This window comes from Somniosus microcephalus, chromosome 11, assembly GCF_052327205.1.
Source record: "Somniosus microcephalus isolate GS21.2 chromosome 11, FLI_Smic_1.0, whole genome shotgun sequence".
NCBI lineage: Eukaryota > Metazoa > Chordata > Chondrichthyes > Squaliformes > Somniosidae > Somniosus > Somniosus microcephalus.
This window is the reverse complement of record NC_140997.1, coordinates 213,010,124-213,028,158: the sequence shown is the minus strand read 5'-3', so window position 1 is coordinate 213,028,158 and position 18,035 is coordinate 213,010,124. Positions and strand designations below refer to the sequence as shown.

At 44.0% G+C, this 18,035-nt stretch overlaps 1 protein-coding gene across 1 annotated transcript; it reads right to left on the bottom strand.

Moving 5' to 3' along the window:
- Positions 1-690: 690 nt before the first annotated feature.
- Positions 691-12,599, bottom strand: iho1 (interactor of HORMAD1 1). Its single transcript, XM_086000002.1, has 5 exons — positions 12,506-12,599; positions 5,977-6,046; positions 2,622-2,790; positions 860-1,020; positions 691-760 (listed from the first exon to the last, which is right to left on the bottom strand). The coding sequence occupies exons 1-5, from the start codon at positions 12,519-12,521 to the stop codon at positions 691-693; spliced, it is 486 nt and encodes a 161-aa protein (XP_085856128.1). The 5' UTR covers positions 12,522-12,599.
- Between the last annotated feature and the right edge of the window lie 5,436 nt (positions 12,600-18,035).

Below are 18,035 nucleotides of genomic sequence, written 5' to 3'. Positions count from 1 at the left end.
AGGGCCTCCCACCTTATTTTGTTTTGAGTAAAGTAGGAGGATGCCTGGAGAACCCTGCCAAAAGGGGCTGCACTGAGGCTCCTACGGGCTAGAGGTTCTGGAGGACTCCTGGAGGCAGCCCAAAGACCAGAGGAGTAACGACAAGGTACCTTTCTCCACTCCCCAAAATTACATAAAATTTACAGCACAGAAACAGGCCATTCCGCCCAACAGGTCTATGCCGGTGTTTATGATCCACATGAGCCTCCTCCCTCCTTATTTCCTCTCACCCTATCAGAATAATCTTTAAACCTTCTACCTGCTGCTCCCCAGTGGTGCAACTAGGAGCGCAATTACAGGCCTCTCAGTCCTCCAGCTGCGCTCCTGTTTCCTGCCTGATTTACTGGCGCAGGGCACAGTCAGGAAGTGTGCCTGGGCCATGAAAATGGCCTGAAGCAAGAAGGTCGCATGCTGCTCTGATATAATAAGTGTAGCCAATCTGAGCTGTGTCACATTAGTCAGGCGATCAGCAGGTACCCATAGAGGAAAAATTTTCCTTCAAAAAGATGTAAAATATGTCCTAATGGATACACCCCAAAGTGATTAGAATGATAGCCAGATCTACTGCTTATTACTCCATGGTATCCAGATGTTACTGATGCAGTTTAAGTGAATGCTGAAAATGTAAAATTGGTACTGAGAGAGAAATGTTCATTCTTGACATATGCATACCCCTTCAATGCTGTCCTGGAGCTTGGAAATCCAGTTATTAAAGAGCTCACTAAAACAATAGAAGAAAAAAAAATGCAATTTTGTAATCAAACATGTTATCAGGAAGAATCAAAATGTACATGTTAGTCATTTTTCCTGCAATAACTACCTCTCTTCTTTGTCTTTTGCTTTTCTCCTGCTAATCTCAAACTGCTCCAGAAGGCCTTTGGGTTTCCCAACACAAAACTGAGTCACTGAGCGAATCTCTTTGCTTTCTCCAGCAAACAAGTATGGCTTAGCCTGGTATTTGTCATAGAGCTTCAATTCACTCTATAAAGTAACAGAAACAAATAAGGCTTAGCTTGGTATTTCTCATGGATTTTGACTTTACTCAATAAACCAAAACAAACAAATACAGCTTACTCTCGTAATTCACACAACCTCGATTCAATATCCAAATCATATTAGATTGTGTGAAGTAGGTAGTCAGCAACAGGTGACAACTTTTTTGCTTTGAAATTCCAGCATACTTTGTCATATGTTCAAATTATGGATATTGGCACTTGTGAATTACATGAGCAATCATGGTTCATATCCTTATATTTAGGAATGCATTCTTGCTTTGAAGCCTGTTTATTTTCCTCAACTATGAAATATTTATCTTCTTACATGAAAAACCATTTACCATTGATGTGCCAAATTCTATTCCATGCTTTTCATTAATTTGTTGTGTAAAAATTGTATTTGTAACAGCAAATGCCTTGTTTCACAGCTGTTATCAAATTATTTATTTGCCATTTAAGCATCTGAGGACCACTCTGAACTGCATAATCTATTTTTCAAGTATAGGTTAAAAAAAATTGTTATTATTCCCTCCTCTTTCCTTTATATGATCTTCCTGTGCTCTAAATGATCCATAGTCAAGGGACCAAGGAGACTTGCTCTAGGGTCTTTCAATGCCATTCTGTAACTGGCTGCTAGAAGATGCAACCTGGGGTGATTCTCTCTCTGATTTTCCTCCTATGGAGATGCACTTGTTTTTTTGCTTGGCATCTACTCACAATTACATGGCTGCAATCAGAAATCTCATTTTGTCGGACATCAGATGCAAAGCTTGTGTCCTTTCAATGCAGAATGTATGGGAACGCCAACACATTATGCCACATACGCAACCAATTTCCGATAAATTGAATACTGTATCAGACAGATAAATCAAGACAGAGTCAGAATAGTCTTATAATGTATTTAAAGTTGAAGATTTTATTTGAAACCAGCAATAGGAAAAACTTTCCTACATACCCGCACCCAAATATCTTGCTAGTCATTAGTAAATTTCTGATATAACTTTATCCTCAAATTTCAATAAAGTTCCTTCATTTGTACAATCATGACACAACAGCAACAACTTGCATTTATGTAACACCTTTAATGTAGAAAAGTAAAGGAACGGATGCCGAGCATTGGTGCGGGAATTGGAAGTGACCAAAAGCTTGGTTCAAAGGCAGGTTCTTGAGAAGGTTTTTATAGGTGGGGAGAGAAGTGGAGAGGCGGAGGAGTTTAAGGAGGGAATTCCAGAGGCAGGTGGGCGAAGGAAAGGAGGGGCATAAAAGGACAGCGTCGGAGGACCCAAGGATGCAGACAGATAGAAGGCTAGAGGAGGTTGCAGAGGTATGATGGGTGAGGCTGTGCAGGGATTTGAAGACAAGTACAAGGATTTTAATTTCAATGTGTTGGCGGTCAGAGAGCCACTTGATATTACCTCTCCTGTTACTTTTTTTAACTCAGCTCATATAGCACAAAGTTAATAACTTCCAACTAAAATTTTGTATGCTTGTTCTATAATGATGGTGTGTGAACACTGATGTGATACATCTCATAAATCACAAGAACAAGATTCAGACACCAGCTCAGATAGTTCAGCGCAGTCTTACTTCATTCTGTTGTGAGTTCTGCTGGGAATTCTTCTGCGTTCTTGAAGGCAAGTTGAAATCCTGAGACTCTGAATTCTCAGGACAGAATTGTGATCCAAAAAGAAATTGAGAATCAGTCAAGCTGGAGTAGTCACTGGGAGCACTATTCCGAGTAGAAGATTTAGTCATCCTGTATCAAAAGAATTAGCGATAAGTAAACATTACACAGACAATGAAGATGAGTGGAAATGTATTGATATATAAGGTTAATTCTGTGATCATGCAATCCCATTGCAAAGTAATATTATGCAGCATACAGCAAACTATTATCATACGGGACACTCTTTCTGGGCTGTATTGGAGGAAACCACCAGGTCTGTCCAGGCAGTGGAATCATCGCTTAAGAAGGCCAATGGTCTGCTCAATGAGGGTTCTAACTGAGCCATGGATCTGACTGTAGCACAATTTGGCCGCCAAGAGTGAGTTTCTGAGAGGAGTCATAAGCCAAGTATGAAGGAGCTAGCTCCTGTCCCCAAACAGCCAGCTTGCTGTGCAGGGCAATGAGTGAGGGGTGGAGCATTATAAATGTGTCATGGCATCTACTGGGAAAGCAGCCATCGACCTACATGAGGCACTCCTGGTGATCACACCACATTAATGGAGTGGAAGGCCTTTCAATTCATGAAAGAAGGGAGTAGTCTGAAGGAACTCACAAGGCAATGTGGGTGCAGTCACTAACACCCTGGACTTGGGAGAAGACTGCAATCTGTGCAAACCCCAGAGCCCTATTCTGCTGTTGCCGATTGTCCATGAGAGAAGTGATGGAATTACTTACTCTAGCAAACATGGCACCAGTCTTAATGCAAGCATGAACTGCAGACTGACTGATGTTACTGATATCCCCTGTGGCTGGCTGGAAGGAGCTGGAGGCAAAACAGTTGAGGCTACCATGCTCTTGACCTCAACAAGCAATTCAGTGCTAACTGTGGCAGTTGGTTGTAGGTCTTGTTGCAAGAGGCAACACAACGCTGTGACAGCCTCCCTGGAGAAGTGCAGCCTCCTTATGCACTTATCCTTAGATAAGTGCAGGTATATTGTCCTGGGCCTGTACATTCTGTTGGGAAGATAACAATTTCTGTGAGCACACCTCCTTCTATCTGATATGATCTGCAGCTCTATTTCCTCCTTCCTCCTGTTGCTGCTGCTGCTACTCTTCCTCCTAGTACTCTAGCCCAAGTGGAACTATCTGATCGACCATGTAGAAAAATGTGCATTGCCAGAAGCCCCTTAAAAGTTCAGAAGATTGTACAGCCACTATAAGCACTTATTAATCATCTAAATAGCAAAAAACTATCTAATGCAAATAAAATATTTCCTAAACCGTTTTAGCTTAAAGCAGATGAGCTTCCCTGTAAATATTGCTGGGAATGTTCAATTCCTGACCTGTACTGCCCATAGAATTACATAGGATGTACAGCACAAAAACAAGCCATTTGACCCAACTGGTCTATGCGGTGTTTATGCTCCAAACGAGCCTCCTCCCATCCTTCTTCATCTAACCCTATCAGCATAACCTTCTATTCCTTTCTCCCCCATGTGTTTATCCAGCTTCCCTTTAAAGATTTGTGGGTGGGTTGAGGAAATAGTTATCTGGCACAAAGGATAGTCACTGTGTTAAGAAGTAGTTGTAGAAAGGAAGAATTGATTTTGTTAGCATTTTCTGGTGAATGTTTTGTTTTTTAAAGTAAAAAGAGCTTGATCACAGAATTGAGAGTTCATTTCTGTGTGTGCTCTGAATTTTTGGGTGTTGGATGGTGGCTGGGGAAATGTAGACTTCTGTCTTATGACGGAAACTCGGCAAAAGTCTTGGAAAATGAGGGACTTTGTGGGGGTATGTGGGGAAGGGGACAGGCATGTGTGAAGTGACTTTATTAGGTGTGTCAATCTTTATTTATTGAGTTCTGGGCTGTCAGTTGTGCTCTCCTTGCTCTGGCAGCTAGCTTCGGGCTCTACTTGCTTCTTGGCAAATAGACCCTGGTGAGTGGGCATCTACACGTAGGGAAGAGATACCTTTGGTGATCCCTGACTCACCCTCCATGTCTTCATCCTCCTCATCATAGCATCAAAACAAATATATTCCTATTGAAAAATCCACATCCAGAATGTAGAGCAGTATTTTGAGCACAGCTGCATTAAAGTAGCAGTAAAAGTCCTGACTCAATACCCAAAGTACGAAAAAGATCAGTAGGCATGCAAAGTAACATCAATTTTCAGTAGCAGCACAGAAAATGACCTCCTCTAAGTCATATCCACTTCAGGGACACTTTGCAGCAGCTCGTAATTGTGGTGAAGATGAAGGAGATTGGGGTGGAGGCCCTAAAGGGAACTAGCAGATTTTTTTGAGAGGGGGATGCAGATGTTGTGCTTCTGTTGCAGATTTGAGGCAGTAGCCTTTAAGAGCAGATTTTGTCCTGTTTACTAATCTAAATCCACCGCAAAATGGGAGGCAAGTCAGAGGAGAATCTAGGCCCAGGTCTTTTGCAAATCAACCTCTCCCGACAGGCCCACTGGAGGGCAGTGGCACAGGTCAGTGTTGAAAATGTTTTTATTAAAAAAAAGAATATTCAATTCAATTCAATTTTATTTGTCATATATGCAGCAGACGTGTGTACTGCACAATGAAATGTTGATTTTTACAAGTCCTCCCAACATTGGAATAAATATGGCATAACAATGATAAAAATACTAATAGAAATACAGTAATAATAAATAAAACAACAGTAATAAATAATAATAAATTATTTGTTCATGAGTCTTATGGCCTGGGGGTAGAAGCTGTTTCGAAACCTGCTGGTACGAGACCGTATGCTTTGGTATCTCTTACCGGACGGGAGCAGGGCGAAGAGGTTGTGGCTGGGGTGGCTCACGTCTTTAATGATTCTCAGGGCCTTCCCCCGGCACCTCTTGGGGTAGATATCCTGCACAGCAGGTAGTTTATTTCCTATAGTATGTTGTGCAGCTTTCACCACCACCTGTAGAGCCTTGCGGTCTGTGGCGGTGCGGTATCATGAGAAGAAAAGGAGAATGGCAAGCACAAAGATCTAAGATGGGCTAGTGCAGCTTGCATCCACATATACTCTTACATCACAATACAAGAACGCTGATTTGGCTCATCATATTTACAAAGGCAAGGTGGGAGGCAGCAATACCAGCAACAGATTTGGAGATGCAGCAAAACCTGGATTTTCACTGCACTCGGCTGCTAAGTTTATATTGTATAGTACCATCCACTCTGCAAAACCTCTGTATTAGGAATTATCAGACCAGCAGTAATGTAAAGTGCCTTTTGACAATTTTTTAAATAATTGCTACTTACCCAGGTCCTGTGGGGATGCTTAGCATCTCTCTAATGTTCCATAGGTTTGAGTTCATCTTTGCAATATTTGCTGGAAGAGAATAAAACTGAAGAAAATAAATGCTCCTGTACTACTGTTGCTTGTGTGTTTCAATGCCTACAGTTAAAAGGTTTTATACGGCATTTGCGCATCAAGAAGTTAAGATGACACACATGAACCATAACAGTGAATCTGAAACTTATCTCAAGGTTTAACAATGTTATCTTGGCTCTGAAAGATGTTATGACCTCAAATTAGCTTTTATTTCTCTCATTAAAATGTTATCTTTGTTTATGACTCTAATTTACATTATTAGAGTTCCTGCTACACTGCAGTATTCCATTGTGACTTTCTGAAAGTGCTACGTAAATTCTCTGAATTCCTGTTCTTAGATTAGAATGGCACTAACAATTTAATTCATCCTTATTTAATATTACAAGAAATTATAAGAAAATATAAAGATTTTACGCACCTCTCTGATTTACACTGCAGAACCATTCTGATTTTGTTATATATTTTATCTTCCTATGACAGACATTATATATGGAGTATAAATTGGTCATTGTTGCACACATTTTCCAAGGATGCCTTAAAACGTCCAACACTATATTGGTCTTGGACGATTTTCAAGCATCCGGATCCCCTTGCAGATGCTGATTGGGGGCGGGGGGGTGGCGAAGGCGATTAGTTCGTTAACGTAGGGCCAGGATGAGCAAGAGTGCTCCTCCCAGCTCCACGTTCAGGTAACTTACTTACCTTATTGGTTGGTCCTAGCAGGTGATCACTAGGGCTGGTTTCCTTGAGTGCAGCCGGTGACAGCCTCAAACAGATGTTAGGTCCCCTATTTGCATATGCAAAGGAACTGACGCCTGTTTCAGGGATTGGTACAGGACACATATTTTTTGTCCTTACCCAATATGGCAGGTGGCACACTTCCAGCCGGAAATGTATGTACGCTTCATACATTATAACAGTGACTACACCTCAAAAAAGTACTGAATTGGCTGAGACGCACTTTGGGATGTCCTGAGGTCGTGAAAGGTACTATATAAATGCAGATTCTTTCTTTCTTTCCTGCCCGCCATATTGGGGCCTTAGTAGTCCGAGTAGCTTCTAGGCCGATATTTTTACATGTATGAAAAAGCATGGAACGTGAAATAGCTCTTAGCCCATCTCCCTTTTTCCTTCCACGGACCATATAACTCAAGTATCGAAGCTTTGCCTTCATCGGTCATATTGATGTGTACCATGAATCTTGAGGGCCGCATATAAAGTTTAAATACATATTCCCATTAATTTGTATATATTTCAAGTTGCTGATACTAGCAGATCATGGTATTCTGATTGAAGATTTATCCGTCAATGAGTCAACAGCACGACAGCCTGCATTTGTATAGCGCCTTTATTGTAGAAACATGTCTCAAGGCACATCACAGAGGCCTAATCGGTAAATAAATGGACACTGAGCCAAAGGAGATATTAGATGGGATAATCAAAAGCAGGGTCAAAGAGGTGGGATTTAAAGAGAGTCTTAAAGGAGGAAAGGTGGAGGGGTTTAGGCAGAGAATTCCAGAGCGTTGGAACCAGGACTGCTGAAGGCATGGCCGCCAATGATGGGATGAAGGGAAGGAGGAATGCACAAAAGGCCAGAGTCGGAGGAACGGAGAGATCAAGGGAATGTAGGCCTGAAGAAGTTTACAAAGATAGGGAGGGGTAAGGCTATGAATGGATTTAAACACGAGGATGAGAATTTTAAATGGAGGCGTTGGGGGACCAGGAGCCAATGTAGATTAGATAGGTGAGCGGTACACAAAACTGGACAAAAATGGAGCAAACACCCTCATTAAATGTAAGCAGTACTGTTTTAAGTAACAAAGATCCTGGAGGGATTTCAGGGCTATATGATCATCACATCATAATTTATAATTCCACATGCATTCCCTTGATTAGATTACTGATTTTTAAAACAATCCCAGATGTCCATCATTCCCTAATTTACCTACCATCTTAACCGCTCAACAATACTACTTATTTATATTTTTACTATTTCCCCTTTCATTTTTGCCAGTTTCTCTTGAAACAATATCCACAGAATGATGTTGATATTTTAACCTGCAGAGAAGGCTGATTTAAAAAAAAAATTTACTTCCTGGTGCTGGTCACCATTTTCTGACCGAGAATGAACAAGTGACCTTCTCCCAAACATCTCTGCCTATGTTATTTTTAACCAGCCCTTGTTAGGCAGGGTGATGTACCATCCAGACGTCCTCTCCCTTCTGGTGAAAAAGCTCCTTTGTCTCCACTCATATCTCCCCAGGACAACCCAGCTGAGAGCTGGAGCTTGTCATGTTGGGAATTACTGGGTGTGAGTTACATTCTACCGTAACGTGGCACTAGCCGTTGAAGCACCAACAAACCTCGCCACTGTGCTGTCTCAGAATACTGATTCTATTATGCTGTGGCTCAGTGGGTGGCACTCTCGCCTCTGAGTCAGAAGCTTGTGGGTTCAAATCCCACTCCAGAGACCTGAGCACAAAAATCTAGGCTGACACTCCAATGGAGTGCTGCACTGTCGGAGGCGTCGTCTTTCGGATGAGATGTTAAACTGAGGCCCTGTTTGCTCTCTCAGGTGGATGTAAAAGATCCTATGGCACTATTTTGAAGAAGAGCAGGGGAGTTATCCCCAGTGTCCTGGCCAATATTTATCCCTCAATCAACATCACTAAAATAAATTACCTGGTCATTACCACATTGCTGTTTGTGGGAGCTTGCTTTGCGCAAAACTGGCTGCCGCGTTTCCTACATTACAACAGTGACTAGACTTCAAAAGTACTTCATTGGCTGTAAAGTTCTTTGGGACGTCCTGAGGTCGTGAAAGGCTCTATATAAATGCAAGTCTTTCTTTCGAAATCTCTTGTCTAAACATCATAACAATGTGACTGGTGGTGTTTGAATTGACAGCTGCCACAGGTACACAAAACTGGACAAAGATGGAGCAAACACCCTCATTAAATGTAAACAGTACTGTTTTAAGTAACAAAGATCCTGGAGGGATTTCAGGGTTATATGCTCATCACATCGTAATTTATAATTCCACATGCATTCCCTTGATTAGATTACTGATTTTTAAACAATCCCAGATGTCCATCATTCTCTAATTTACCTACCATCTTAACCGCTCAACAATACCACTTATTTATATTTTTGTCATTTCCCTATTATTTTTGCCAGTTTCCATTGAAACAATATGATGTTGATATTTTAATCTGCAGAGAAGGCTGATTTTTTTTAAACTGGGGGCTAAAAATTTCGTAGCGCCCTGTTTGGACGATAACTTTTCAGGGAGCACAAAAGTATCGCCGGGCGAAAAAGATTAACTGCTGCTGGAAACTTCCGCTTTAGCGCTCCAAGAGAGAAGTGGAGCGCTAAATTGAGCGCTACCACTTCCCTTAGAGCGCTAAAGGGAGTGAGAGGGGCGGTATCGGCAGAGCGCTGAGCAATGTTTGGGGTAGCGCTACCGTCTTTACAGGCTCCTTCCCTCCTTTAAAGGGAAGGATCAATGCTGCGTTGAATGAATCTTCAGGCTGTGTCTGTTGAGCAACAGCACCGGCACAATGTGCATAGCAGCCCCAAGCACTCTAAGAGAGTGCAGGGCTGAGCAATTATGGGGGCAAAAGAAAGCAGGAGGCACCAGAATGGGAACATAAATAAATTTTGCCCTACCTGACCGCCACTGCCTTTAAATAGTGCTCCCCAAGCGGCCAGCTGAGGTGACAACGCCTCATGCAGCTGCCTTTGTTGACGCCCAGCGATGCTGCAGGGGCGGGAGCGAATATCACTGCGCACCGGATGACGTCGCGATCTTTGGGGCGCAAGAGAGCGAGGCGTTAAGTCTTAGCACCAGCACAAATCCGCCAGGGAAGTTCGCGGGCGTCGGTGAATTCACCGCGCCCAGTCGGTAACCCCTTGGTGCCCTATTACCGTGCCCCGCAGGCGCTAATGGGAGGCGCAAACCAGGTGAATTTCTCCCCCTTACTTCCTGGTGCTGGTCACCATTTTCTGACTGAGAATGAGCAAGTGGCCTTCTCCCAAACCTCTGCCTATGTCCTTTTTAACCAGCCTTTGTTAGGGTGTATACACATAAGGCAAGGTGATGTGCCATCCAAAAGGTGAAAAAGCTCCTTCGCCTCCACTCATATCTCCCTTGAATACCCAGCTGAGAGCTGGAGCTTGTCATGTTGGGAATTACTGGGTGCGAGTTACATTCTACCAGAATATTCGAACAGAATACTGATTCTATTATGCCGTGGCTCAGTGGGTAGCACTCTCGCCTCTGAGTCAGAAGGTTGTGGGTTCAAGTCCCACGCCATAGGACTTGAGCACAAAAATCTAGGCTGACACTCCAGCGCAGTACTGAGGGGATGCTGCACTGTCAGAGGCACCGTCTTTCAGATGTGACGTTAAAGCGAGGCCCCATCTGCTCTCTCAGGTGGACGAAAAATATCCCATACAGGGGAGTTATCCCCAGTGTCCTGGCCAATATCTATCCCTCAATCAACATCACTAAAAAACAGATTATCCAGTCATTATCACATTGCTGTTTGGGAGAGCTTGCTGTGCGCAAATTCACTGCTGCGTTTCCTACATTACAACAGTGACCTGGTTAGGAAATTGGCTGAGCAGCAGGAGACTGGCAGTAGGGATAATGGTAAGTACTCAAATTGGCAGGATGTAACCAGTGGTGTCCTGCAGGGATCTGAGCTAGGGCCTCAACTATTCACAGTATTTATTAACGACTTAGATGGTGGCATAGAAAGTCATACATCCAAATTTGCCGATGACACAAAAATAGGTAGCATTGTAGGCAGTGTGGATGAAAGCATAAAATTACAAAGGGATATCAACAGATTAAGTGAATGCCCAAAACTGTGACAAATGGATTTCAATGTAGGCAAATGTGAGATCATACACTTTGGACCTAAAAAGGATAGAACAGGGTACTTTCTAAATGGTGAAAGGCTAAAAACAGTGGATGTCCAAGGAGACTTGGGGGGTCCAGGTACATAGATCATTAAAATGTCATGAACAGGCACAGAAAATAATCAAACATGCTAATGGAATACTGGCCTTTATATCTAGAGGTCTAGAATACAAGGGGGTAGAAGTTATGCTGCAGATATACAAAGTCCTGGTCAGACCACACCTGCAGTGCAGTGAGCAGTTCTGGGCACCACACCTGAGGAAGGATATACTGGCCTTGGAGGGTGTGCAGCGTAGATTTACCAGAATGATACCCAGACTCCAGGGGTTAAATTACGAGGTGAGATTACACAAATTAGGGTTGTATTCCCTAGAATTTAGAAGGTTAAGGGGTGATCTGATCGAAGTTTTCAAGATATTAAGGGGAACAGATAGGGTAAATAGAGAGAAACTATTTCCGCTGGTTGGGGATTCTAGGACTAGAGGGCATAGTCTAAAAATTAGAGCCACGCCTTTTAGGAGTGAAATTAGGAAACACTTCTACACACAAAGGGTGGTAGAAGTTTGGAACTCTCTTCCACAAATGGCAATTGATGCTAGATCAATTGTTAATTTTAAATCTGAGATTGATAGCTTTTTGTTAACCAAAGGTATTAAGGGATATGGGCCAAAGCTGGGTATATGGAGTTAGGTTGCAGATCAGCCATGATTTCATTGAATGGTGGAAGAGGCTCGAGTGGCTCAATGGCCTACTCCAGGAGTTCCTATGTACTTCATTGGTTGTAAAGCCCTTTGGGATGTCCGGTGGTCGTGAAAGGAACTATTTAAATGCAAGATAACAACAGAAAATGCTGGAAAAACTCAGCAGGCCAGGCAACATCCGTGGAGAGAGAAATAGAGTCAACGTTTCAGGTCGAAACCCTTCGTCAAGACCCTTGACAAAGGGTTTCGACCTGAAATGTTGACTCTATTTCTCTCTCCACGGATGTTGCCTGGCCTGCTGAGTTTTTCCAGCATTTTCTGTTGTTATTTCGGATTTCCAGCATCCGCAGTATTTTGCTATCGTTATATAAATGCAAGATTTTATTTTGTTTTTCTTTTCGTCTTCGTTCATATCTCTCCAAACAACCCAGCTGAGAGCTGGAGCTTGTCATGTTGGGAATTACTGGGTGCGAATTACATTCTACCGTAACATGGCACCAACCTCACCAGTGTGCTGTCTCAATACTGAGTCTATTATGCCTCTTGTCTCAGACTTGACAAGTGCCACTCTTCCCAAGTCACACTCACTTTGCTTTAAAAAGGCAACCTGTTCCCATGTGTGTGTGTCACCATTTTAAAATCATGCAACGTGTGTTTAATGAGTTTACAGCCACTCTTGCGCCTGCTGCTCCCGTTTCCAGCAGTTTGGCAGCTCTGAGGTAAACTCTGCACCAGCCCCACACTCGCAAGTTATTTGTCTTCTGCCCGTATTTCCTCGTCTCTGCTCGAAGCGGTAGGATTATTGCCCTTTAACCTGTAATATTTTACCTATCTCTGCTCGCATGTGACTCTTGCATTCGCTGCTCCAGCGGCAATTAGCCGCACCGGGCGCTGCCTTAGCAACCGAAGCCGCGAGCCCCTGAAAGGCGGGAACCGGAACTGGGGGAGGGGGACTGCGCCTGCGCAATGAGAGTGATTGACAGGCCTGGGTGCCACGTGTTCGCGTGCAGCATGAACTGAAATCGAGAATCCCATTGCTCACCTTCGGAAAGAGTGTGAGCCACATTTCCCCAGGTGTGCAATGAGACAATGGCTTTTTTTTCCCCACACCTTTGTTTTGTTTTTCCCTCCCCCTTTCCTTTTTTCTCTCTCTCCCACATGGCAGCGGTCTCCCATTCTGCCAGCGCATTTCACACCTAATGTAGAGCTGTCTTTTGTCTCCACTAGTCCTATCACCATCTCGTCTGGTTTTGAATACCTCTTAATGTCTCTTTTTTGTTCTCTCCCAGCCTGGCCTCTTAATCTATTTCATTCCCTGTGCCTCTTTAGTCTTGATAAAGGGTTTTGACCCGAAACGTTGACTCTAATTTCTCTCCATGGATGTTGCCTGGCCTGCTGAGTTTTTCCAGCATTTTCTGTTGTTATTTCGGATTTCTAGCATCTGCAGTATTTTGCTATCGTACTAGTAGCTTTTCATACCTGTCTACTTTGCCATCTGTGCCACCATTAATTATTTGTGTTTTCTACAAATCTATCCACATTCCTGCACGAAATGTGCACAAATGGTTGAAGGTGGCAGGGCAAGTTGAGACAGCGGTTAAAAAAGCATACGGGATCCTGGGCTTTATAAATAGAGGCATAGAGTATAAAAGCAAGGAAGCTATCATGAACCTTTATGAAACACTGGTTCGGCCACAACTGGAATATTGTGTCCAATTCTGGGCACCGCACTTTAGGATGGCTGTGAAGGCTTCAGAGCGGTCGCAGAAAAGATTTACAAGAATGGTTCCAGGGATGAGGGATTTCAGATACGTGGATAGACTGGAGAAGCTGGGGTTGTTCTCCTTAGAGCAAAGAAGGTTGAGAGGAGATTTGATAGAGGTGTTCAAAATCATGAGGGGTCGAGACAAAGTAGATAGAGAGAAACTGTTCCCATTGCCAGAAGGGTCGAGAACCAGAGGACACAGCTTTAAGGTGATTGGTAGAAGATCCAAAGGCGACATGAAGAAAAACCTTTTTACACAACGAGTGGTTATGATCTGGAATGCACTGCCTGAGAGGGTCGTGGAGGCAGACTCAATTGTGGCTTTCAAAAGGGAATTGGATAAGTACCTGAAGGAAAAAAGTGCAGGGCTACGGGGAAAGGACAGGAGATTGGGACTAGCACTTGCAGAGAGCTGGCATGGGCTCAACCGGCCGAATGGCCTCCTACTGCGCTGTAACGATTTTATGATTCTGCTTGCACAACTGAATACTTCATAGGATATACAGCACAGAAACAGGCCATTTGGCCCAACCAGTCCATGCTGGTGTTTATGCTCCACTCGAACCTCCTCCCGTCTTTCCTCATCTAACTCTATCAGCATAACCTCTCTATTCCCTTCTCCCTCATATGCTTATCTAGCCTCCCCTTAAATGCATCTATACTATTCGCTTCAACCAGTCTCTGTGGTAGCGTGCTGCACATTCTCACAACTCTCTGGGTAAAGAAGTTTCTTCTGAATTCCCTATTTGATCTCTTGGTGACTATCTTATTTTGATGGCCTCTAGTTTTGCTCTTCCCCACAAGTGGAAACACTCGCTCTCTGTCTACTGTATTAAAATCTTTCATAATTTTAAAGACCTCTATTAGGTCACCCCTCAACCTCTTTTTAAGAGAAAAGAGACCCAGCCTTGTTCGTCCTTTCCTGATGGGTATAACCTCATATTTCTGGTATCATGCTTGTAAATCTTTTTTGCACCCTCTCCAGGTCTCTATATCCTTTTTATAATATGGCAACCAGAATTGTATGCAGTGCGACCAGAATTGTACACAGAATGCTCTACATAGAGGTTACCTCCTGTGATCTCCTTTCCAATTCCACGTGAAAATTGTGAGCATGAATAAATCTTGTTGGAACAAGATGCAAAATATAAATAGTGCTTCTCATCTTCACAGAAGATGCTGAGGCAAGACAGTATAGGGGGCAAAAAATTAGATATCGCCTTGCATTGCTGAAATGCACCTCATTTTATTTTGCCTGATAAACAAGAATTTAAGAGATCTTGCTTGTCAACTCGTTCTTGCCCTTTGGTATATTGTGGGCTGATTAAGAGATTGATTCTGAAATTAGCACAGCCTTGCTGCAATGATACAATTGTGAATCTTTGGAATTCTCTACCCCAAAGGGCTGTGGATACTCAGTCGTTGAATATATTCAAGGCTGAGATAGATTTTTGGACTCTAGGGGAATCAAGGGATATGGGGATCGGGCGGGAAAGTGGAGTTGGGGTCGAAGATCAGCCATGGTCTTATTGAATGGCGGAGCAGGCTTGAGGGGCCGTATGGCCTACTCCGGCTCCTAATTCTTATGACACTTGCTCTCCCCTTCTCTGTTTCTGGCACATTTCAGATTATTGGAGAAGGTATTCCAAATCTAGTCACCCGCTGTTCCAATTTCAGAAACCAAGGGCGCGATTTTCCCAATGGAGGCGGGTTTCGGTTTGGGTGGGTTCCAAACCCGCCTCCACTGAGAGGTGGGAAAAATGTGCAATTTTCCCCTAATTGGCCAGTTGATTTCAGAGGTGTGGGTTCCCCATGGCCAATTAGTGTTTTGGTACTGAAACTCGCCTCTGCTGACATCACTTATCCAGCTTCATTTAAGGGCTGCTTGCTGCCTTGGCTCATTCCACTGGATTTTGGTCGATGCTGCACCACCTCCAAGCTGTTATCTTTTTGAAGAATGGCCAGCTCCAAGGCAAGGGCCTCCCCGAGATTTTCGGATGAGGTGCTGGGTCTGCTGGTTGAGGGGGCGAGAGCTAGCAGGGAGGTGCTCTACCCCTCATCTGGGAGGAGGAGGCCTCCCAAAGAAACCAACGCTGTGTGGGTCCAGCTGGCAAGGGATATAACCTCCAGATCTGTGTGCAGATTGGGTGATTGTTTCTGTTTATTGATGGAATGCCATCCCTGTGGGAATGTATTAAAATTAGGTGATGGCAAACTGTTGGCGTGATGGCATCTGTTATTTCAGCTTAGGCAGCTCCACATTGCAGGCTCCGCGACACTTGCGTGGTCAGAGTGAAAGGAGGCCAAAGAGTCATGTCCATTTTCTATCATGTGTTAAGAAGGAGCCAAGCACATGTGCCACAATGGGCAACCTATGCAAATCTGGCCAGGATGAGTGCATTGCTTGCACGACGTGTTTCCATGGGCTGGTGCCTTCTGCCCTGTGCAGCATCAGGTGGGTGAGCAGGAGGTTGGGGCTCCTGCTGCTGTTGCTGCTGAGCTGCCTGGTTCTGCTACTCCTCACCTGAATCTGAGGTCCATGGTGAAAGGAAATAAATGGTTCCCATGCTGCTGGCAGATACTTCCGTTGGAGAAGCGTTCAGTCCAAGCGGGGAGAGGCTCTTCCGAGGAGGTCTCACAGTTGAGAGATAGAAGCTGCAGCACCTCCGACTTTGGTAGGCCTGCTAAAAGTGCTGAAAGAACTTTGGAACAAAAGTTCTGCCACCTGCAACTGCTCCCTGATGAAAGCGCCGTTTTAATGGTGGAGCTGCAGCTGTGAGGAGGCCACCCACTTGTCAACCCGCCAGGATTAGCTGACGTGGTTTAGGAGGGTCGTGCAACACGCTGAAAATGTGGTAAAATAACGAAGGCCTGTCAAAATAGGATTATAGGGGCCCTTAACTACTACTTAATGGTCTTAACTACCTCTCCCGACTGATGGAGGCGGGACCGAATCGCACCCATCAAACCCGCCTCCGGCAAAATTGCACAGAGGCGGGCTGGAGGCAGGTTCCGAACCCGCCCTCAGTTTTTGCCATTTTGCCAACTGTCCCGCCTCCAAACCCGCCTCCTCGGGGCTGGGAAAATCGCCCCCAGAGTGTCAGCTGCTTGCTCAGACCTGGTCACCTGACACAGTGGGGCAGCAATCGAAAACATATATGAGTTTTCAGACGTTCAACAGTGTCCTGAGAGTTAATAGTATATATAATTCACTTCTGCAATTGCAAAGGCGTGTGTTCTTTCTGTGATAGCTTGCGTGTCTGCTGATTTCTAAGGATCCGGTCACTTGCTCATCTATTACCTTCTGTCATTCCAAGAAGTTTTGAGATGACGAGACCTGGGTGTCCTTGTGCACCAGTCGCTGAAAGTAAGCATGCAGGTGCAGCAGGCGGTTAAGAAGGCAAATGGTATATTGGCCTTTGTAGCGAGAGGGTTTGAGTACAGGAACAAGGATGTCTTGCTGCAGTTGTACAGGGCCTTGGTGAGACCACATCTTGAGTATTGTGTGCAGTTTTGGTCGCCTTATCTGAGGAAGGATGTCCTTGCCATGGAAGGAGTGCAGCGAAGATTCACCAGGCTGATACCTGGGATGGCAGTAATGACGTATGAGGAGAGATTGGGTTGATTGGGCTTGTACTCGCTGGAGTTTAGAAGAATGAGAGGGGATCTCATTGAAACTTATAAAATTCTAACAGGACTAGACAGACTAGACACTGGAAGGATGTTCCCGATGGTCAGGGAGTCCAGAACCAGGGGTCACAGTCTAAGGATAAGGGGTAAGCCATTTAGGACAGAGATGAGGAGGAATTTCTTCACCCAGAGAGTGGTGAACCTGTGGAATTCTCTACCACACAAGGCAGTTGAGGCCAATTCATTAAATATATTCAAGCAGGAGTTAGATATACTTCTTAAGGCTAAAGGGATCAAGGGATATGGGGAGAAGGCAGGAACAGGGTACTGAATTTGGATGATCAGCCATGATCTCATTGAATGGCGGAGCAGGCTCAAGGGGCCGAATGGCCTACTCCTGCTCCTATCTTCTATATTTCTACGTAAAGATAGAATTTGACTTGCGAGGGAAATGCAGTGGAAGATACGACATTCTGGTCTGATTAGAATCAACAGATTGTTGAGTTTCATGGTGTTCATCGTATCTGACTTTAGTTTAAAATATGCTAAAATCTTGCACCTTTATTGGAGTGTGGGTAGCAAATGCACCCACTCCTTACAAATACTGCCTAACTCCTCCAAACCCACTCTGCATGGCTCTCAAACAGTTTCTCTTGTTTTCTCTTATATTTCTGCGCCTCGGACTCAGTTCCTGTATGTTTTGAATTCTGTATTATCACTATGTATGTTTCTTTCTCTTTTTGTTCCATTTGTCCTCTTCCCTTGGTAGATGACTTTAAAAACATGGATGACTGAGAAACGTTTGCGTTTATTTGGCTACTAGTGTTTGGTTTAGGGCGGCCAGTCTAGATTTACCAATCCATTCACTAATGTTAATCTAACAGGTTCAATTTCGAGTATAAAGTTTGCATATCGTACACCGTGCAGTTTGTATTGTGGTAACGTTGCAATCAGTCACGCCTC